The 24,251-nt window shown below is 40.3% G+C and overlaps 1 protein-coding gene across 1 annotated transcript in view; it reads right to left on the bottom strand.

Moving 5' to 3' along the window:
* FBXW10B (F-box and WD repeat domain containing 10B) overlaps positions 1–24,071 on the bottom strand; it is a 39,982-nt gene extending 15,911 nt beyond the window's left edge. The window contains exons 1-8 of the mRNA XM_074320006.2: positions 23,379–24,071; positions 21,392–21,565; positions 20,231–20,431; positions 20,015–20,142; positions 19,122–19,244; positions 16,069–16,178; positions 13,035–13,235; positions 3,506–3,627 (exon numbers count right to left, since the gene is read on the bottom strand). Coding sequence (XP_074176107.2) covers positions 3,506–3,627; positions 13,035–13,235; positions 16,069–16,178; positions 19,122–19,244; positions 20,015–20,142; positions 20,231–20,431; positions 21,392–21,565; positions 23,379–23,880 — 1,561 coding nt within the window. The 5' untranslated portion in view covers positions 23,881–24,071. The remainder of the gene's footprint in view (positions 1–3,505; positions 3,628–13,034; positions 13,236–16,068; positions 16,179–19,121; positions 19,245–20,014; positions 20,143–20,230; positions 20,432–21,391; positions 21,566–23,378) is intronic.
* Between the last annotated feature and the right edge of the window lie 180 nt (positions 24,072–24,251).

Genomic DNA, 24,251 nt, shown 5'->3' with positions numbered 1-24,251 from the left:
GGGGGTCCAAGTGCTGCACAGCTCATCTCCAAAAACACTCCTCTTCAAGCATGAAACATGTTTGCTATGGAGTAGATTTCAGGAAAATCACGGCATGTTTCACGGCATCATTCTTCCCAGATGCTATTCTCCTGACTTACACCTTCTATCCCCAAAAGAAAGCTGTCTATCTTCATATGCATTTTTAAATATTTCTGAATCTGACTTGGATTTTTACCAATTGAGAGCTTATCACAGCTAGGGGCAGGTTTAGGGCTGCTTCTACATAGATGGTTCTAGAGCAACTGCCTGGTGTACTGTAAGTTGGGTGGATAGAGTAAATGGGTAGTTGGGAGAATGGAGCTCAAAGGCGAAAACTGAAAATGGGCACCACAAATTCAAGGATGAGAACATTAAAGTCAGCTTCTTCAGCCCCCAAATTACCTCCCAGGCAACAGAACATATAACCTAAAACAGAATAGCTGCAGCTCATACTTATATCGCACTAACAATAAGCCAGGCAATATTCAAAGTGCTTGACATGTATTAATTCATCTTCACAAGACAAGTGCTATTAATATTCCACAGTATACAGATGCGGAAACTGAGGCATAGAAAGGTCAGTAACCTGCTCAAGATTGCACAGGTGGTAAAAAGATTCAGTTGGAATTTAACCCAGGGACTCAGGATCCAGAGGCCATTCTGTTAACCATGCACGCTAGATTAACCCTATCTAAGTATGCTCCCCCCACATCTGTACATATATACTGGTCCTCTCATCAAATTAGCAACATGAAAATTGAAAGATGAATTAAAAGATTCATTGGCAAGTTACACTGGTTTAAAGAATTTAAAGTGGGGAGTTACCTTTCAGGTCTCCAATTGTCTCTTTTTCCTTCTATTTTGGTAACCCAGGTAGGTGGGAAGAGCCCAGGGGAAGCAGGCAGGCTGGTGGCCAGGGCCAGGATTAGGATAAGAGCGGTCTTTCGATATATTTTTCATCATGTATTTCACGCATCACTTTTGACTCCCCTTGCCCTAGTTCCAGCCCTGCCTGTGGCCCCAGAAGACTCTCAAGGTTGGAGGCCTTGTCTGCTCTTCTATCTTCAGACCCTCATCCTTTCATCCTTTCTGCTCTACTCCTCAAAGCAATCACGGCAACGAGACTGTCGTTCAGGTTGAGGAGGGTAAAGAGGTAGGGAGTATTTTAAGCAGGTCTGAGTGTTTCCGTATGTAACACCACTCTCTTCTCCATTTTCTACACCTTTTTCCTCCACCTACCCCTAACAAGCTCGGGCTTCCTGGGTCCCTTACTTCTCTTCTCTTTTCACTCTTTCCTCCAGATTTGCAAGGGAAATTTCATCCATACCTGGGGCTTCCACCTTTCATTATAATTGATAACCACCAAATCGACATACTTGGAGCTCCAGACCGGTATAGCCACTGCCTGTATCTTCCTCTTTCAACCCTCACCTGGATATCTTTGAGAATCCCGTACTTCAATGTATTAGCTTTCTATTACTTCTGTGACAAATTCCCACAAGCTTAGTGGCTGGAAACAACACAAATGTATTATCTTACGGAAGTCCAACATAACGTCACAAGGCTAAAATCAAGGTGTCAGCAAGACTGTGTTCCTTTATGGATACTCTGGGGGCGGGGGTCCATTTCCTTGCCTTTTCCACCTTCTAGGGATCACCCACACTCCTTGGCTCATGTCCCCCTTCCTCCATCTTCAAGCCAGCAACTTTGCGTCTCTCTGACCATTCTTCCACAATCACGTCTCCCTTTGACCACAGACAAGAAAGTTTCTGTTTTTAGGAATCCATGTGATTACCCATGAGCTCACATTGATAACCCAGGATAATGTCCCCATTTTAAGGTCCTTAATTTAATCACATCTGCAAAGTCCCTTTTGCCATGCAACGTAGTATAGTCGCAGGTTCTAGGGATCAAGATGTGAATATCTTTTTTTGGCCATTATTCTGCCTACCACACTCAACATGTCCCAAATTGAAGCCACACCTCCTCTTCCATTCCTCCCTCTACCCTGCTGTTCCCCTGTAGCTCCTATATTCCATTAGTGGCACATCCATATACCGAGTGGCCTGAGGTTAAAAGTCTGGCCTCATCACTTGCCCTCTGTCTTTCTCACTTTTGATATCCAATTGGTGGTGAAGTCCTGTCAATTCTCCCTCTAGAAGTCTCCCTTCTGTGAGTCTGTGCCATCTGATGTAAACTCACATCCATCTCAGTTTTTTCACACCTGCCTGTTCTCCGATAGTATGAAAACACTACAATTCTCTAGACTGAGTAGTGTCTTAACTTGTCCCCTGTCTCCACTTAGTCACCCCCCTCAAAATCCTTCTACACTATCCCTAGAGTTACCTTTCTCAAACACATATGATCATGTCAACACTCAGCTTACAATGCATTTATAGCTTCCCACGTCCTACAGGATAAAGTTAATTTCCCACAATGGTGCAGAAGGCCCTTGATAATCTGGCCACAAACTTCCTTATCTCCAACACCACATGCTGCTGTCCAGTCATACCAAGCAAGGGGCAATTCCCTGAATTCCCCATTTTCTTCAAGCTTCTGTGAATTTGCCTCTGCCGTTCCTTCTCCTTGGAATGTCCTCCACTCGCCCTCCACCTGTAGAGCTCCTCATCGTCAAGACCACACTCAAATAGCACCCCGTTGGTGGTGCTCTCCCTTTTACTTCTGGGGTCCCTTACAACTCTGCATGTTGGTTAGGAGCCCAATTTAGAGTCAAACAGCTCTGAGTTCAAATCCCCACTCTACCACTTAGCAGCTTGATTTGGAGGCAAGTTGTTTTTCTCTCTGAGTTTCAGATTCCTCATCTACATCCATTTCACAGGGTTCTTGTGAGGGTTAAATAAGATAATATACATAAAGCACCTGTCACAGTCACAAAGTTAGTACTCAATAAATGACAGCTGTTATTATTCACATATTTATTATATCCCCCATTATGTATTTAGATATTCATCTACATTAGGAGACTATGAGCCTCTTGACAAAATAAAAAACCTTATCAAAAGGACCATATCATATTCATTTTTTTCCCTTAACTCCTAGCACAGTGTCTATATGGTGTAAGTATTCAACAAATAGTTGTCGAAGAATGGATCAATAGCTATGTGGATGAGTGGATGGATGAATAAAAGAGTAAATGACTGCCTACCGTATTTCCCTGAAAATAAGACCGGGTCTCATGTTAATTTTTGCTCCAAAAGACGCATTAGAGCATATTTTCAGGGGATGTCTTATATTTTCATGTACAATAATCTACATTTATTCAAATACACTAATGTCATCTTCTTCTGGAACATCGTCATAATGTACTAAATGCATCCATCTGGCTGAGTATCTTAACTGGGGCTTATTTTCAGGGTAGGTCTTATTTTCGGGGAAACACGGTATAAAAATGAGAAAAACGTGTATTTTGGCATCCGATCGATTTGGGGAAACTCTTAGAAAGTCCAGGGCATTTCTTTCTCACCTTTCACCTGGCAATCTCTTGCTCCAGACACGAGCCTGTTCTTACACAAATCCATGCAAGTGATTGTCCCCTGATGGCCATTGAAAATGCGTATGCACGCCCCGCTTTTCAGATCCCAGTATCTGCAGAAATCAGACCAAAAACATTGTTTTTGAGATTTTCTGAGGGCACAAAGGATCATACTGTTTAGAGTTCCTTTAGATCAACAAGTAGTTAGAAGGTGGCAAAGTTTCACAGTTAAGCTCAGAAGCTGGACTTGAATCCCAGTTGCAGCACCTACGTATTAGGTGTCACTTTAGGAAAGTTCATTAATTTGTGTAAGCTACATTTTCTCATTGATAAAATGGAAATGATAATCATAGTTACAACGTAGGATTTTTGTGAAGAATTAAATACACGACTATAGTGATAGTGAACTCAGGGTGATTTCCACCCCCAGAGGACGTTTGACAATGTCTGGAGACATTTTTGGTTGTCACAAGCAGGGACAGAGGTGCTACAGTACCTAGTGTGCAGAATCCAAGGACGCTGCTAAACATCGTACAGTGCAAAGTACAGCCCCCCACACCACGAATTTTCCAGCCCCAAATATCAATAGTGCCGATGTTGAGAAACCCTGCATTAATGAATGTAACGTTAGAACGTGACCAACATATAGAAAATGCTTGATTAATATTCATTGATATCAGGTGCAAAGCTCCCTGGAATGACCACCAGGCCGAGAATTCATGGCATTGATTCAATGGTAGAGGTGATCTTTAAACAACAACAACAAAACAATTTACCACAACCACGTAAATCCAAAATATTTTTATGTATATTTCTAAAGCATATCTAAGAGATATATGGAAACATGTATGAGTCACACTGTTTTTTTAATAAGCAAACTTGCCTGAGATCTCTCAATTATCATTAATATAGACTTCCACTACAGCCAGATTGCTTTTGTGAAAGGGCAAAGTATAATGTTAAGATAGTGGGCTCTGGAGCCAGGATGCCTAAGGTCTAATCTCAGGTCCATCACTTATTAGCTATGTGAACCACTCAGTACCTCAGTTTCCTCATCTGCAAACTGGGGGTGATAATGGGACTTACTTCATAGAGTTGTTAGATTTGGTACATAATAAATGATTAATAAATGTGTTTTTTATGTTTTTCTTTCAATTTGTTAAGCTTTTTCTTCAATTATTCCCAAATGTCCTATGGCCTTACCTGTTTGTTAGAGACTACCATGCACCCACTGTGTGTTTAACGATGTCCCAATGGTCTGAAAAAAAAGCATGTTTTGAATTTCTGTTTCTATCAACACGGTCGATCATATGTCCAGGTTGTTTTTCTTAATTTATGCAGAAAAGGTATTTGATAAATATTTTTAGAAAAATAGAAATAGAAGGAAATTCCTTGGCTTAGTAAACTTATAAACTGAAGTCATAACAGCAAGCATTATGCTTAATGAAGAAACTATAGATATACTCCCTTCAAAAAGGGAGAACAAGATACAGATGGTGGCTCTCACTGCTGTTGCTTAACTAGAAGGCCTAGGCAAAGTTAGAGTGAAAGAAAATTTTAAAAATACTGTAAGTATTAGAAAAAAAGATAGTATATTGTCATTGTTTTCAGTTGATAAGATCACCTACATAGAAAAACCAAATCAACACACATACTTTTAGAATTAATAATAGAAGTTAGGTAAGTTGCAGAATACAAAACCAACCTACAAAACTCGACATCATTTCTCCATACCAGCATTAACCAATTTGAGAATATAAGCAAAAATAAGACACCATTCACAACAGCAATAAAATTATAAATCCTACAGGTATTAAATAAGAGTACACAAGATTTGTATAAAGAAAATTTTAAAGCTCTAAGCAAAAACAAAGAAATAAATATGTTGCACAAATTAGTCTATAAATTCACTGCAACCCCAATCAAGTCCAGTTAGGTTTTTTAAGTCGATAAACTTACTCTAAAAACTCAAAAAAAATGTATACTATAGCTAAGTTACATAAAAATGGAAAGTGAAGAGTAGAACTTGCCCCTCAATCATATATTAATTAAAACAGTCTCCAAATACATAGCTAAAAACAAAACAAATAAAAATGTATAAAACAGGGTGGTCCCAATCAAAATCCCAGTGAGTTATTTTGTGGATATGGACAGACATATTCAAAAGTTTGTATAGAGAGACATAAGACCCAAAATTGCCAACACAATATCGAAGGAGAGGAACAAAGTCGGAGGACTCATACTACCTGACTTCCAGATTTATTATAAAGCTACAGTAATTTGAGAGTGTGGTTTTGGTGAAAGAATAAACAAATAGATCAATAGAACAAAATCAAGAGCCCAGGAATAGACCCACATAAATATAGTCAAATGATTGCAAAGGTAATACAGTGAAGCAAAGATAATCTTTTTGACAAATGATGTTGGAACAACTGGACATCCACATGCGAAAAAATTCATTTAGACACAAATCTTACATGCTTCACAAAAATTAACTCAAAATGGATCATCAACATAAATGTAAAACCAAACTAAAATTCCTAAAAGATAGCACAGGAGAAAACTAGATGACCTTGGGTATGGCAATGACTTTTTAGCTACACCACCAAAGGCTGATCTGTGAAAGAGATATTTGATAGCCTGGACTGCATTAAAATTAAAACTATCTGCTCTGCAAAAAACAATGTCAAGGAAATGAGAAGACAAGACACAGACTGGAAGCAAAATTTTGCAAAAGACATATCTGATAAAGGACTGTTATCCAAAATATACAAAAATCTCTTAAAACTCAAAAATAAGAAAACAAACAACTCAATTAAAAAAATGAGCAAAATATGTTAACAGACACCTCACCAAAGAAGATATACAGATGGCAAATAAGCACATGAAAAGATGCTTCACATCATGGGTCATCAGAGAAATGCAAATTAAAACAATGAGATACACACCTATTAGAATGGCCAAAATCCAGAACACTAACAATTCCAAATGCTGGTGAGGATGTGGAGCCTCAGGAACTATCGTTCATTGTTGATGAGGATGCAGAATGGTGTAGCCACATTGGGAGACAAGTGGTGGTTTCTTATAAAACTAAACACACCTTTACCACATGATCCATCAGTCATGCTCCTTGTTATTTACCCAAAGGCAGTGAAAACATGTCCACACAAACACCTGCGCATAGATGTTTATAGCAGTTCTATATTCATAATTGCCACAACTCAGAAGCAACCAAGATGTTCCCCCGTAGGTGAATGAATAAATAAACGTGGTACATCCAGACAATGGAATATTATTCAGTGTGAAAGAGAAATAATCTATCAAGCTATGAAAAGACATAGACAAAATTTAAATGCATATAACTAAGTGAAAGAAGCCAATCTGAAAAGTTTACGTACTTTATGATTCCACCTGTTTGACATTCTGGAAAAGGCAAAGCTATAGAGACGAAAAAGATCAGTGGTTGCCAGGTGTTGGGATAAGAAGGAAGGATGAATAAGCAGAACACAGAGGATTTTTAGGGCAGTTAAAATACTCTGTATGATACTATAATGATGGATCCGTGTCATTATATATTTGTCCAAATTCATAAAATATACAACACCAAGAGTGAACCCTAAGATAAACTATGAACTTTGGGTGATTATGATGTGTCAGTGCAGGTTCATCAATTGTAACATTGTCCTACTCTGCTGGGGGATGTTGATAATGGAAGAAGCTATGTATGCACGGGGGCTAGGGGTACAGTCCTCTCAATTTTGCTGTGAACCTAAAATGTCTCTATAAAAATTGTCTTTAAAAATTTTTAAAGGTGGTTTTGATGGAAAAAAATTAATAAACCAATGGTCTAGAATAGAGAGCTCACAGAGACATTCTCATGTATATATGGGAAATTGTCATATGATAAAGATGGCACCATAAATCAATGGGGGGAAATGGCAGGTTATTTAGTGGTTGCTGTGGGAAAAACTGCTCATTTTATTTAAAACTAAATTAATTAAATGGAAATTATACCTAATATCACATACAAAGTTGAACTTCAAATAGAATAAAGAACTTAATGCAAAGGTAATGCTATGAAGTTAATAGAAGAAAATATTTTAAAATATCTTTGTGACCTATAGTTGGGAAGAATCACAAACACAAGGCCAAAAATATTGATAAAGTGATCAATTTTATTATATCAATATTAAGAATTTTTATTCAACAAAGGACACTATGAACAAAGTTAATAGATTGATAAAAGAATAGGAGATGATATTTGTAATTTTAAAATTGACAAGGGACTAACACAGAGAACAAAATATGGAACTGCAAATTAATAAGAAAATCTGAGTAGCTCTAATAGAAAAATGGGCAAAGGACATAATCAGGCAATTTTAAAAAGAAGAAGCCCCAAAAGTTAATAAGCAAACTTATTAGGTACTGCTTAGTCAAATTAGGTACTGCCCACCTTATGTCTCAGCGAGCCCACTCCTGGGTACATATCCCTAAGAAATCTCACAATGTCCATGAAGGGACAACGATACCACTCAATGCAGCATTATTTGGAGTCAAGTTAGTGTTCATCCATGGGGAAGCAAGCAGATAAAATGTATATGTGCAGATCTACAATAGTTAAAATCAACTGACTAGAGGGTAACATGGATAATCTTTGAAACATAAAATGAGGCACAAAAGTTAGAAACCAAGAGAAGTTTAAAATAACACCGTGGATGAGAATTTTTATAATTGTACAAAATATATCAATACACATTTTTAAAAGACACACACAAATAAAAAGCACATTAAAAAAAGATTAGATGGTAACCCATGGGGGAAGAGAATAGGAGTGAAGACTAGAGATAAAATAGAATTAATAAATAGATAAATAAAACAGGAATGGAGCCTGTACAAACCAATAATAATAATAACAAGACATGAACAGAGAAGTGTAATCTCCTCAGTCTTCTGTACCTGAGGTCCAAAAAAGAATGAAAACAAACCTCTCCCTTTCCCCCCCCAACACACAAAATATATTTAAATGCAAGTACAATAGCCCAAGAACAATCAAAACATCTGAAAAGAAGAATGAGATGGGGAAATTTGTCCCACCAGATATAAAGACTCTAAAAACTAAAGTGATTGAGACAATATGGTATTGACCAACAATTGTCAAACAGACAAATGAAATATAATAGAGAACACAGAAATTGAAACATGTGGACACTTATCTTATCACAAAGCAAATAGCACAGACCAGCTGGGGAAAGGACAGTCTTTTCCATAAATGGTACTTAGGTACCTGGATATCCAAATGAAGAAAGGAAAAATAAAGGAATTGGACCCTTACCTCATATAACAAAACTAGTTTTAGGTAGATTTAAGACCTAAAGAGAAAAGGCAAATTATTTTCAAAAAACCTTTGTAAATAACACTACAGAGAAAGCCCTAATGACTTTAAGGTAGGGAATGATTTCTTAAACATATCAAATTGACAAAGTCAACTACATTAAAGTTAAGGGTTTCTGTTCATCAAAAGACACCACAGTGAAAAGATGAGTCTTAAATTGGAAGAACAAATTTATAACACAAAAATAAACAAAGAACTGGTATCCAGAAAATATAAATAACTTCTATAAATCAATAATTAAAGAATAAATGAATCAACAGGAAAATGGGCCAAAAAACAACAACAACAACAAAAACTGAACAGGAATTTCAAAGAAGAGGAAGCACAAATGGCTCAAAAACGTATTGTGATGGTTAATTTTACGTGTCAAGTTGGAGGGTGTTTTTGGATGAGATTAACATTTAAATTGGTGAAATGGGAGTAAGGCAGATTTTGCTCCACAATGTGGATGGTCTCATCTAATCAGTTAAAGGCCTGAATACGACAAAAAGACTGGCATCCCCTGGCAAGAGGGAATTCTCCAGCAGATGACCTGTAGACTTCATCTGCACCCTCAACTTTCCTGGGTCTCCAGCTTGCCAGCCCAAACTGCATATTTTTATACTTTCCAGGCTCCATAATTTCATGAGCCTGTTTATTGGGTATTAAATAAATCCTCATTGTAGTTTCAATTTTAACTTCCTTATTTATTAATGAGGTGTGATCAAAAGATATGGTGAATGTTTAATTAAATAAAAAATATTATTACAGTAAAAGACACTGCCATTCATCCCCCTCAAAATACTCCCCCTCTGTCGAGTCCAGCGCAACACGGGCAGTGAGGATGCGAGAAGGGGCGGCGTTGGGTTAGGTTTTAAGAAAGAAAGAAACAGAGACTTAATGCAGTTAAATCTCAGAAGGCCAGGGGGTCTCGCAGTTACTAGAGACTGGAGACCCAAATCGGGCCAAATGGTGGCTTTTATGGATAATCATACAAGGAAGTAGCATTATCTTTTCCACTGTCTGTGAATCTCATACATCAGGTCACAAAAGTGAATCAAACCAATTATCTTTGTCCCCAAGCAGCCGGAGCAGAAAGTCTTGTGATGACTTAGGTGAGGTATGCACCTCCCTGGGGGGCAAGTCTCTCATGTTGGAACAGTTCCATTGAGATAAGTGGAGAGAGCTGATCTTTATTGCCCTCATGACTTCTCTCACAATCAGGTGAGAGAGGAAAGCCAGAGTCAGCAATGGCTTTTCCCAGGCAGGGGGGAAGCAGAGGCAAGGCACCTTCCCGGATTTTCCAAGACAGCTCATTGGGGGTCCCCACTCGGTTCCACCTGGCTTAGGTTGTATCTCACGTGAGATATCTTACCCGTCTTTGTCTGCAAACCATCTTTTGGGGACCAGACAGAGAGACATAAGGTGTAAAACATTGAGATAAGCAAAGTCCCAAAAAGGCACAGTCTCACAGACTTTTCTTTCCTCAAGGAAAGACACGGGGGACTGTTGGCTAGGCTGCTGTGTGACAACACCCCTTGCTTCAAACACACTTACCCATCATTCTTGCCACTTTCTGAAGCAGCTCTGGAAGTCCTCTTTCATTAGTGTCTTTAGTTGTGCTGTCATGGCTGCCTTGATGTCCTGAATCGATTCAAAACATTTTCCTTTCATGGTCATTTTGACTTTGGGGAAGAGCCTGAAGTCACACGGTGCCAGATCCAGTGAATAAGGCTGTTGAGGACACACTGTAATGTTTTGACTTGACAGAAATTGCTGTATCAGAAGCGATGTGTGACACAGAGCGTTGCTATGATGAATGATGAAGTAAAGACACTCATGAAAGAGGACTTCCAGAACTGTCAGAAAGTGACAAGAACTAAGTGTGTTCAAAGTGAGGGGGAGTATTTTGAGAGGGATTAATGGCAATGTGTCTTTTACTGTAATACATTTTTTTAATTTAAACATTCACTGTATTTTGTGATCACACCTCACATATATAATATTACATAATATATACAATATCATAATATTATATATAATACTATATATATATACAGAGAGTGCCAAAAATGTATGCACATTTTAAGAAAGGAAAAAACTGTATTAAAATTGTTATACTCAATATATACTGGTAATGAAAGATGAATACAAGTCACATTTGACTTCTGCAATTACAAGAGGTGCTCAGACTGGTTACCATCAGCATCCAGACACTTCTGATTATAGCGAACATTGTTGGGTAGACTTCTGTGGCGAGCATGTAAACTGTCCCAACACCACAGCAGAAGAAGCAGGACTTGTTGCTGTGCTGGGCCTCCTGGATCTTCCCTTATGCGCATCACACACAGTTCCATGCACCTCAAACTTATCATGACTGCGTGCCATTGTTAGGCATGTTGGAGATTCTGTTGCAAACTCATGCCTCCATTGTTGTACTTTCACATTCTTGAATTTCAAATACCACTTCAAAATGGTCTTGTGCTCCTCAAACGACAACTGTGCTTCTGCCATTTTCTTTGACTGCCTGTTGCATGGTGATGCTAGCATTCATTTGATTAACACCATCTTTTGAGTGAATGTCGTGCTACACATTGCCATCATAATTCAATTCAACTTTGAAAAATAATACATAGATAACATCTCTTAAAATGTGTATACATTTTTTTGGTACCTCCAATATATATCCTACCGGTTCTATTTCTCTGAAGAACCCCATTACACGTAAGAAAAGATGCTTAATCTCACTAGTAATCAAGGATGTTAAAACTGAAACTACAATGAGGATTTATTTAATACCCATCAGGGTGACAAAATGTTCAACACTGGCAATACTAAGTGTTGGTCAGGATTCATGAAAAGGGATCTTCACATACCCTGCCAATGGGAGTGTAAGTAAATACAACCACTTTGGAAAACAATTTAGTACTCCTGCCTAGAAATTCCACTACGGAGAATAAACCTTAAAACAAAAACAACAAAAAAAAACTCATGCACTACAGTTAACATACTGTGTCACATATTTGAAAGTTGCTAAGAAAGTAGATCTTAAAAGTTCTCATCACACACACAAAAAATGTAACTAGGTGTCATGATGGATATAACTAAACTTATTGTGGTAATCATCTATCAAATCATTATGTTGTACACGTAGTAAAACTAAAACCTTATATGTCAATTGTGTCTCAATTAAAAATAAAGAAAGAAACTTTTTTTATCTCATGTACATAGGCATCAGGAGACAAATTCAAGAGCATCTATAGGAGCACTCACTGAAACAATAATAATAATAATAAAAACAACTGGAAACAATCTTTATATCCATTAACAGAAGAATAAATAGATGAGTTATGATATAATTGTTCAATAAAATACTATATCTCAGTGAAAGTAAAGTCATTACTGCTATCTAGATCATATGGATGAATCTCAAAATCAATCATATTTCAATGCAAGAATCAGGTACAGATTAATTTTTAAAACACAATTCCATTTATGTTAAGTTCAAAAATGGACGAAAGTAATAAATATATTTGGAGATAAATAGGTAGCAAAACTATAAAGAAATCTATTTAAAAATACAAAGGAATAAAAAAAATACAAAGGAATAATTACTATAAAAATTAGGATAACGTTACCTCTGGTTGGGAGGAAGAAAGAAGCAATAAGGGAAAGGAACATGGTGGGATTTAGAGAATGATGTTCTATTTCTTGGCCTGAGTAATGAGTACGTGGGTTTTTATTATATTGCTCAAAAATATATGTTCATATACATTTTAAACACTATTTTGCTTCTATAACGTATGTCATAGCCACAAAAACTATTTTCCCCTGAAGGAATCTATAAAAAGAAATATAAATTATGCCTTCAGCTAATATTGCTAAAAAAAGATACTTTCTGATTCACGGTCTTCAACTAGAAAATAGATCTAGTAATTGTTATAAATCTCTTTCATTCAAAGTTTAAACATACAAATTCTTGGTTTTTACCTTGCCAAAAAAGAAAAATGTTGTAGCTTAGTCTAGAAGTCAGTATCATTTAGGATAACTTTTCAATAAATACAAAAAGGAAAAAGCATGTGTACTTCTTCCACAAGCTGACTTTAGGCCCTCAGTGCAGGGGGACCACAACGTCTTTGGACCACTCACCTGATACTCAGGTCATAACTCCCACTCAGGAGAAAGTTTTCGTCCTCACACAGGAAAAGAGCGCGGACACTCCCAGCATGGCCTTGGAACTTGATAGGCACCTCACGTACTTGTACGATGTCCAGAAGCTGGATCTTCCGATTGGATGACACAGCTACCAAATCTCCCCCAGAATAGTGTATGATTCTATTTCCGTCCCGCCTGAGTTGCAGGGGAAAAGGATGATCCATTAAAGAAGAGTTAGTGTCTTGCCTGGAACTCACTTAGCAAGGTGGCTTTCACCTGCAGGTATAATGGAAAATTCAGAGCCTTCCCACAGGGGAAATAGCAGAAGGCAAAGCCTAGTATTAAAGGGCCCTGATGGTTCCCTACCTCATACATTTCAGGTAAATTTAAAACCTAAAGACAAAAGTCAAAACTAATATATATATGTGGAATCTAAAGAAAAGAATAAGTGAATGAACTAATCAGAGACAGTTTTGGAAACATGGAGGAAAAACAGAGGGTTGCTAGAGGGGCGGTGGGGTGGGGATAAGGGGAAGGTGAGAGGTTTTGAAAAATAGTCGGTAACCACAAGATGGTCATGGGGGTTTGAAAATTAATTTGGGGAACATACAGAGGGCTAGTGGATGGGAGGAGGGGGGTTCACACAGTGTGAGGGATATAAATGATAAACGTCTAAGTTTTGCTTTGTCTTGTGCACCTGAAACTAATAAAATAAAATAAAAACTAATATATATATATTAATGTATGATAAATCCCCAAGACAGAGAACAGAGTATGCAGCACTTCCCAAATTATTTGACCACAGAAAACTTTTTTTTTCATTGAAAACCTCAGAGGAACACAGTTAGGAAGCCCTATATCCACTGCATATCCCACCATTTTGTTGTTGTTGTTGTTGTTTTCCTTAACCAATATCCAATGAGCATATAGAGATTCAAAGTCCTGTGCTAATAGGAACCATAAGAACTACAAAGATAAGTAAGATATGGACCTTGCCCTCAATGAGCTTGTAGTCAAATAAAACAGAGCGAGTTGAATTAATTTTCCAGTCATAAAATTATTAGCAAATAGATAAAATATGAGCAGAATGGCCAAATTATTTATTGTCTAAACAGTTTTTAATTGGGAAAGAGGACACTATTATTGATTACTCCAAGACCACAGAGTGAAGTGGGATTGTTTCAGTAAACAGAGATGTGTAGTCACTCTAAACACAAGGAGCAATTTAGTCCTCATTCTATTTGTTATATGCTGAGTTCAACCAGTCATCATCTCTTCTCAAGCGCATTTATCACCATACTGTTCATAAAAACTCAACTTTACTCACCTGAAACTAATAAAAAAAAAATTATTTGCAATTGAAAAAAAACTCAACTCGGGGCCGGCCCAGTGGCTCAGGCGGTTAGAGCTCCATGCTCCTAACTCCAAAGGCTGCCGGTTCGACTGCCGCTGAGCTCCCAGATGGCTCAGTTGGTTGGAGCGCGTCCTCTCAACCACAAGGTTGTCGGTTTAACTCCCGCAAGGGATGGTGGGCTGTACCCCCTGCAACTAGCAACGGCAACTGGACCTGGAGCTGAGCTGTGCCCTCCACAACTAAGACTGAAAGAACAACAACTTGAAGGTGAACAGCACCCTCCACAACTGAGATTGAAAGGACAACAACTTGACTTGGAAAAAAAAGCCTGGAAGTACACACTGTTCCCCAATAAAGTCCTGTTCCCCTTCCCCAATCAATCTTTAAAAAAAAAAAAAGCTCAACTCTGCCTTTCCCCTATGTGCTCTCTCTTCTCCTTACTGATTGGTCAAGATGAAATTTGTCAGTACTACTCACAGCCAAAAATAAAATAGCAATGGCCTTCACAAAACCTTATAAATGAAGAGTGAAGTTGTCATGCAGGGTGCAATGCGGGGTCTCTGGTCCCGCTCCCCACATAAGAACACAGGAAATGGTGAGGCCAAAAAGGAACGCCCACGGAGCCATAGATAGGGGAGTCATACCATTATAGTCTCGCTGGCGGCTGGGTTGGAGACACAGGAAGCAGGAGCCACACTGTTCGCAACCTGCCGTCCACTTCTCTGCCAACCAACCTCACTTGCTTACTGTAATCTGCCTCTCTGCAATCTGCAATCCACACTCCGCTGCTTGCTAGCTCAGCCACCATCTTCTTGCTAGCCCCCATTTTCTGCTAGCATAGCCATGGCAGTTATATTAGTGGCCAATGGCTCACTGGTTACTGCTGATGGCCATCCAATCACAGTTGATGGCCACTTACTACCCAAATGAGCACCTTTCCAGGTGAGGGCGAGAGCCTGGAAACTGCACTCCTGGCTCTGTCCCCACAGAAGTCCTAGGCCTAAACTATGGCAGAAAGTTGATTATTAAAGGGTCTTCTTATAGTATATCCAAATGATGTCATCACACTATGCAGTTATCATAAATACCATTTTTATATTTAACATGGAAAGATATCCACAGTATCTTGCTGAAATGGGTTACAGAAATACATACGCCAAAAAAAAAAAGAAAAGAAAAGAAATACATATGCCATAACCCTATTTCTATTTAAAATACCTATTTATGCATGCAAAGAAAAAAATTCTAGGATAGACATCAACATTAACGCTGGTTATCTCTAGGTGACAAGATTATAGGAGATCTTTGCTTTTCTCTGTTCGTTTTCTGGCATTTGGTGCATTTTTTCCCACTAAGCATATATTACTTCTAAAATTAGAATAAAACAATAAAGGTATTTCAAAAAAGAAAGATTTCATGCATATAAATTGTGCAAAAAGCTGTTGGTCTCTATACCCAAAATTTATGAGGGGAAAGTGTCCTCCACACACTGCTAAGAATGGTGCAAAAATCAAGCACCTATTCTCCAAATGGGATCTCATGTTAGTGTGGAGTTAGAGTTTGAGGAGAGGAAAGATTGCCTTTCCAAGTGAACAAGGGTCATAGGAATCCTAAGATGCCAGAGTGGGTAATTCAAGGGTCCCCAAAGACCTGGACTTGGACCCCAGTACCTACGTGTCAGAGAGAATGCGGATGTTGTAAGACCCACAGAAGACATTTCTCTCCTCCATCAGGACCTGCTGGGTTTCCTGGTTCAAGTATGCAGTCCACAGGTTGTAGTCATTCTAACAAGAGAACACCTGGAGTCAAAGTACATCAACAACTTGACCCATGCAAGCCCTAGAGTCTCCCTGGCCAGGGCGCAAGGGCCCATGGATTCTTCTTCAGGCTGTGGCTGCTGCCATGTGGTGATGGGGTGGGGCCAATTAGCAGGTATTAAAGTAATCCGTGAGTTAGAAAATGTTGAGTCCAGGGTCCTAATTATCCTTTCACCTCTTTGTTTTTTCTATGTATTCTGATTCCATGAACTTTCAATGTTGCTGATAGCACAACTTTTATAATAAATGAGCTCACAAAGGGTATGCTCACAAATAAAGTCACAGGTGCCCTTTGACCGACCATTTCATGGAAGTGGGGGTTTCATATTTATATTGTATATACCTGACAGTTACAAAGCGTACTCGTGGGAACTCAAGCCATACATAAAATTACTGCCACACACTCTGTGCATTTGTGCTTCAAAGTTGTCATACACCTGCAACCTTAATTTCTCCTTAAAGCTGCCCCACAAAGTATTCTCATCATTTTACAGACAGGGTATCTGAGCCTCAGACAAGAGAAATAAATTTTATCAAGGCTCAGCAGTGGTGCTTGCCTTCCCTTGTCAATCTTTCCTTCCTTCCTTCCTTCCTCCCTCCCTCCCTCCCTCCCTCCCTCCCTCCCTCCCTCCCTCCCTCCCTCCCTCCCTTCCTTCATCACACACTTTCTGAGCAGCTATGGCAGGCCAGGCATGCTAGATTCTGGCATAGATGACTCAACTGGACTCCCAGTTCCACTCTTCTTCCCACCCATACTTTTCACCCTCCAACAGCAGAAAATAATAATCACACTACCAGAAAATGAAAAAGCAGGGTGAGTTTATCATGAAAGCAAAGAAGACCACACCATCATGTTTGCATCTGGGAGTCCTCCTGGGGACTTCCAAAGTCTCCTTCCAAACCTTAGCCTTCTCCATGCCTGTAGACTCTTCTCCAGGGCGTCCACTTTCCTCAGCTCACTCTCCTTCTTAATCTCTAACCCGTAATGACATCTACCTTGAAGTCTCTCCCCAGAAGAATCTGTCAAACTGCCTCCCCTCCAATGTCCAAGCAGGTCTAATATCCTGCCTTGGATTAAAGAAGGCTTTCATGGTTTCTCAGCCCAGGCTGGAATTCCTTGGCTCTTGCTCATCTTTTAAGTTTTGAGAGCCTGAGGAGCTACATGGTAGAGTCTGGGAGGAAAAAGACTTGGATTCAAATCCTAGTTTTGCCACTGACCAGCTCTGAGAACCTGGGCAAGTTTTCTAGCATCACGGCCTTCATTTCCACATCCATAAGTGGAGAGCAATACTATCTACCCGACCTATGGTGAAGACCAAGTACACGATGTATACAAAGCCCTTGGCACTGTACCTGGAACACTGAGCTCAGTACCCATTGCAATCAGCACCCCTCAGAAAAAGTTACCTCCACCTTTTCCTAGCAGACCCCTTAATTGCTTAGTCTTGCTACTTCACGTGTTCTCTTCTGGTCTCCATATTATTTTATCTGTTTCTCTCTCTTAAATTATACATTTTCTAAAATATTAAACACTGTCTAGGTAGTCCTTTTTTGTCAGGCAATTACTAGTCATATCTCCTAAAGAAGAAGGGTGTTAGTTTTGTCATACTTAACAGAGCAACAGGTTTGGAAAGAACAGGTCAGCATTTAACTTGCATCTCTGTCACTCAGCTAGCTAAGAGACCTGAAACTCTCTGTGCCTCAGTTTCTTCACCTATAAAATGAGTGAATGGGCCAACTCAAAGATTTTTTAAAAATTGCAGGTCTAGTGAGGTAAATAAATGCCTTTTCCCAGGCCCATATATTTTTTTAATACTTTTAATTGGCTGCCAGCATTTATGAAAAGCAAAGAGATGTCACATGATGATTCAGATTTCTAACTTCTCTTGAGAGCAGAGATGGTCTGTGAGGTTGAGGTCCACAGTCTGCCATGGCAACAACTAGCTGTAGCTGAACAGCAACTGGCCCCTTCAGATGGGAAGTTCATCATCGCCTAGTTCATCACAGTCCCGCCGTCCTTTGCTGTTCACACCACCCACCTCCCTCATTTGTGGGACTTGTCTGGCCTCTACAGAAACATAAACTGGATGGTCTCTCCAGATGCTTCTATTTCTCAAATTATAATTTATACTACACAGTTTCCTTATGGAAAGCTACATTCCGACCACCTCTCATTAAGTATTCTTTTGGGGCCCATGGAATATGTTTCAAAATAGAGGGCCCTTGAGCAGAGGAGAGAGTAGGAATCTAATGGTTTTAGGAATGAACCATGCCTGGATAGGCAGAACATAGAGCCCAGAATCTTCCATCTACTCTTCTTCATTATTGCCCAAGATTCGGTAAGGAGGTCCATTGTTAAGTAACTCTCTCCTTCCATCCTAGAATCAGAATGAATCTGGAAGTGAAAGGTGAGAAAGCTTAATTCATTCTGGACCCTGGACATTCTGGACTGGCCCTGGCCCTCCTTCACGTCCTTCTCATTCCAGAGCCACAAACTCTTGCAACTTCCAGGTGAATGGACTGATAGGTATTGAGGAAAATCCCAGCTATCACTGACATTGCTCTTGGTTCTGAGCTTTCCACCAGATGACTTGGTGCCATGGACCTAGAACACAATCATGAGACTTGAAGTAAGGAAGAACCCTGACAGGATACGCAAATCAATCCACTCATTTAACAGATGAGGAATTTAAGGCTTGAAGAAAGCAAATGACTCGCTTAAGGACACATAGCACAGAACTCTGGTCTCCCTTAGGGAATGTTGGCACCCATATCATATATCCATATGCTATATCCTATATCCTCCCAGTTCCTATATCCTTATGTGAGGCCTGAGCCTGCACTTCAGCCTGTAATGGCCCATAAGAACATAACATGCTGTTACTGGCCCCCAGTGCCATCAGAACCCACCTTCATTCTCAGTTTCCATTTCTGATTTTTCACACGCATGCGCTTTCCATCATCTGTCATTTTAGGAACTGGAATAAAAAGCTTGCTGGCGTAATTAGGATCTATTCCCCATGTGTAGGACCCCTGGGGGAAAAAAAAACAGAAAAGGGCTGCTCTTCGTTCCTACTCTCCAAGAGGAGGGGGAAAATGAGTGTTGGCAATATCTGAAAGATGGGTAAGCCTGGCCTGGCCAGTTAGTCCCGAGTGTGTGCCGACAGGCTTAAGGAGGATAATAATACCAAAGGTCAGTCGCGAGACCAGCAAGAGATGGTTAGCAGTTCCCAAATCCCCAGAGTATGGCCTGCCTCCCAATGTTGCTGCTTCTCATGTTCTCTCATCTATCTCTGCTGGGAAAAACTCAAGCTACCAAGAATCCATGATTTAGGGTGAGGCTTCAGGCAAGAAACAGAAGTAAAAATGCCAGAGATGGTTACTATAGGGGGAAATTGCCTTCTAACTTAAGAATAAACTTGTGGCCTTATAAACATCCGTGAACCTTCTGAGGCTGACCCAGAAACATACTCATGGCTTTCTCACTGCATAAACCAAAATACAGCTTTCAGGGGGGAAAATTTCCTGCTTTGTGAGGTTTCAGAAAGGCTCTGCCTCTTTCTTCCTGAGAGGTTTCTATACATATTGCCCCTGCTAGATGCACTGACAATGGGACAGTAAATGGTGATTAACAGGAAGTCCACACACAAAAAGGAAGTGACTGCTGCAGCCTATGAAGCCGCAGCCGTGGAGCAGGAGGCCAGCTAAGGGTCTACCAAGTAGACTGAAAGACTCACAGTCAGCCAACCTCCACAGGGAAATGAGGCCAGTCTCTAGATCATTCCCTCCCAGACAGGAAGTACCTGCAATAAGGCAACATGGCTCTGAATAAATGTATGCATCGACAGGTCTGTCTTGACTTGCTGTGCCAGTGTGGCCCAGTGCTGGCTCACAGAGACACATCTGTTCAGGGTGTTTTTATCCAGCATACCTGAAGACAGAAAAGATAGACCTGGGAACCTTCAAATGGGTTTGCAATGAGTGGTCTCTTGAAAAATCCCCCCAGACACCCAGCATACTTAGAATATACTTGGAGAGGTGGATGGGCAAGTGACGGATGAAGTCCCGGTATTTGCTGAGTCCAGAAGACAGGTCTCTGAAGGTATCCAGGTCAACCAACAGATCGGAGGGGGCGCTGCTGGCTTTGGGCCACTCTGCTTTTCCAGAAAACAGCCTATTCATCTCAGGAACACACTGGCGTGGAGGCTTCCATTGTCCCTCTAGAACGAAACCAGAGAAAGATTCATGATTGGGTTGTCTCAGGCAACCCCAGCCCAGTAAAACTCACCAGGGTCTGCCCACAGGCTACTGGGTTTGTGTCTTTTCTTCTCCAAAACTGAAAGTAGAACCTCCCTCTCCCCCCAATCAAACATACAAGTCCTTTTCAGCCTTCCCAGCTCAAGGAGCTGTCTATAGTCTCAAAGTTTGCCCTGCTTGGGTGAAATGGCATGGTTTCTGGAATTTTCTTTAAATCGCACCAGAAAGCATTATAAACTATTTTTTTAAAAAGTCAATGGATGAAATAAGATTGGTAAGGTATTGATCATTATTGAAGCTGGGTGATGGTTATGTGAGTGGTTTTTATACTATTTTATCTACTTTGAAAATTTGAAATTTTCCATACAAAAGGTTTTAAAACCTATGTGTTGTATGTCCTATAATTGCTTCATGTATCTACTTTGAAAAACAACTTAGGCGGGCCTTGAGGTCAGGGCCCAAATTCCCCACTGCTTTTATTTCCTCCTCAAAACTGAATCCCATGTTGCAAAAATAGCCACTGAATTTTTCAAAAAGAGTGGGTTGAATTCTAGAGGTGCCCACCATGCCCGAGGTCAGGGGCTCAACAAGGGGCTGTGGCCTTTGTCGGAGAGAGACTTCCGAAGAAGCTCTGAGAGTTTCCTTCTGATCTCTATTTGCAGATTTCTCTCAGGGGCACCACGCTGAAGGGGTGAAAACATGGACTTTAGAATCATCCTGACTGATTTTAATCCTTGCTTCTCCCCTTCCCGGATGTGGGATTAAATGAGGGAATAAATATCAGAGGGCCCAACAAATCATAGGTAAAGGATGAATGTTAATTCCCCAAGTTTGTCATCCCTGAGATGCTATTGCCCTCTCTGCCCCTCCAACTCCACTCCCAATCTCGTATCTATTGGTCTCCTCCTTACGACCTGACTTACCAGTATTAGATGCTGTCCCCACATTTTCAAGCAAGCTTTCTTTTCCTGAATCTTTGGACAAAGGGAAGGATGTCACTTTGGTTCTGGCTGCCCAGGAGAGATGTGAGGTCTCAGATTGGGGGTCGTAGTCTTTCTCAGGGAAGAAGAACACCTGATTGGAGTCTTCGTCGGGACCTGATAAACAAACAAGCAGGATAAGGTTGCTCTTTAAGCAGGTGTGTGGACAGAAATGGTTTCGTTTCTACTTGCTTCTTGTAAATCTACACAAAATAGACAGGACAGTTATGTCTGTTTTTATTTGGGGCCGCTGAGTTTCTATGCAAAAATCACGGAAAGGCCCTTATTAGGTTTTGCCAGCTCACCTACAATGCAAAATTGATCAGAGTTCTGTATACCAGGAGAGAGCATGAGAGAGCTGTGGGCAGGAGCTGGAAGAGGGACTGCTTTTCTGAAGCTCTGGCTTAATTCTTCAATGATATGAATAACAGCCCTTTAGTCAAAATAGAACATTTAAGTTTTTAAGAGATAAAACCCCCCTGAAAAAGGGGAAAGTTGCACAACATGTAACTGGATTTGACTCCAATAGAAGTAGCTGATTCCTATAGAGAGTGATGAAAGCCTTTGAGAAAGAACCACTGAATAGTGCATGTACATGCCAGGCCTGCTGTAGTCTGCCCTCCCCTGTGGTGGGGGTAGCATTACACAGTGGGTGATGCTCAGAAGGGGCTCTCAGTTTTCAACCCCCTTGCTGGGTGACAGAGGCCATGTCACTCAGATTCCCTGAACTTTGGCTTCCTTACCTATAAAATAAGGAGCTGGACTGGATTTTTTTCACTACTCTTCATTCCAGATTATCACTCTTACTTCCCTGATACACCAAAGAAGTCAAGTGGCATACGTCAAAATCTAATTGCCCTCTATGTCATCTAGCTTCAAAATTCTTTTGGATTCCATTAGTCTACAACTATAACTATCAATCAGGTCTTCACAAACATTGGAAATTCCTAGTCTTAAAGAGCTCAAACTCTGAAACTCCTCCATCTGACCGTTCCCTCTCAGCCTTCTTCCACCCCAACTAAACCTGTACTTCCCCATGCTGGGCCTTCCACTTCCAGACCCCTCTGGAATCTTCTATCTCTTGCCTCATTCCTGGTTTTGTTTTGTTTTGTTTTGTTTTTGCTTCCCTGATTGAGCTAGCCAAACATTTCCAAGATCTTCTCATCAACCCCCTAGATCAATGGCTCTCAAAGTGAGGTCCACAGACCAGCAGCATGAGGGGAACTTGTTAGAAATGCAACTTGTCAGACCTGCTGAATCAGGAGCTCTGAGGGAGCCCAGCCATCTGTGTGTGTGTGTGTGTGTGTGTGTGTGTGTGTGTGTGTGTGTGTGTAAACCCTACTGGGAATTCTGATACAAGCTAAAATTTGAGAACTACTACACTGGTCTTATCTCCAGCTTTGGATAAACTCCACTTCAACGCTGGATTTTATACACAAGCAAGAAATATGGTAGAATGAATGAGAAGAAAAAAAAAAAAAAAGCCTTAAGTTTTGACCTGTTGCTCTGGTTTCTGTGCACTCCAAGGTGAAGCACAAAACAATTCACTAGTTTCCACCTTACATCCTGTCAAGCCCAGTCCAATTCCTAGCCCACTGATGCAGGAACCACATCAGCCTTAAGTAACAGAGACACAGACCAGCCATTTCTAGGCCAAAGGTGTACAAAAATCCACTTTAAATGCCTGCCAGTTCAAAGTTCTGTACACCCTTCTGCATTTGTCATTTGACAATTTGCTACAGGGAAGTCACTTTCAGCAATTTCTCCTTCGGTAAACAGGATCAGGTGTCAGGACAAAGAACTCTACCTTGCCTTCTGGAAAATCCCCATCTACCTAAGCTTCTCCACAGCTCTGGTTCCTTTACAGGCTCCGGAAGCCTAGCTTCCTGGTCTTTGGGGCCCTCTGGTCTCTACCTGTGGCCTTGTTTACCTGAAATTTTGTTCCACTCTCTCTGAAACAGGGCTCTGATGACATCGGCAGCAGTGAGCAGTAAGTTGGGGTTGCACATCTGCAGCAGCAAGAGCGTGTAATTTACCTTAGTTCGGTGGGTGCTATTCCCAAACCAGTGCAACATCTCCCTCATCTTCTGTTCCACTGTTTTATCCAACATCTGGTTAAAGGAAGACTTCACAATTTTCTCCTCCTTGCTGAGGTTGATCCGGCACCTTTTATAGATGAAATCCTTCCCCTGTGTGGTCTGAAGGATATTCTGAAAATAGTGTAACAAGTATAAGCTATCTAACTGCTCTAGGATGCTAACTAGAAACCTCCTCTGCGATATCTCGTTGATCCTTTGGAACCACTCTTTGGTAGAAAAGATATTCCAAGCCAAGATACATGTTTCACACCTCTGGCACACAAAGACAGAATTGTTTCCCTTCTCACAACAAAAATAGGGGGCATTCTTCAGCCTTGATTCCAGGTTTTCCATGATCCTGAGACGACCAGCTCATTTTATCCTTGCCCGTGGTCAACTCCACCAAACACCAGAAGAGCAGGAGAAGCTGATAAATATCCTAATTGAGCCTTTTCTATTACAAACATCTCCCAGAAAAAAAAAAAGATACCACTGGGATGGATGGAAACCTTATCTCTCCCAGAAACTGCCGGTAGAAGTCTGGCTTTTTGTACTGACCTCCTAGGAAACATGGCTTTACCGTAAATCTCCTAAACCTGGCACTACCTAGGTGGAGGCAGTTGGTGTATATTCTGAAAGAGCTGGTCATCTCATTTCTAGAACAATAAAGTAGTATTAGATAAATTTGAGTAATATATAGACCACTTCTAAAGGAAAAAAAGTAT

This window comes from Rhinolophus sinicus, chromosome 12 (genome assembly GCF_057876585.1).
Source record: "Rhinolophus sinicus isolate RSI-liver-muscle chromosome 12, RSI-T2T, whole genome shotgun sequence".
NCBI lineage: Eukaryota > Metazoa > Chordata > Mammalia > Chiroptera > Rhinolophidae > Rhinolophus > Rhinolophus sinicus.
Note: the sequence above shows the minus strand (reverse complement) of the source record. Positions and strands in the feature narration are given on the sequence as shown.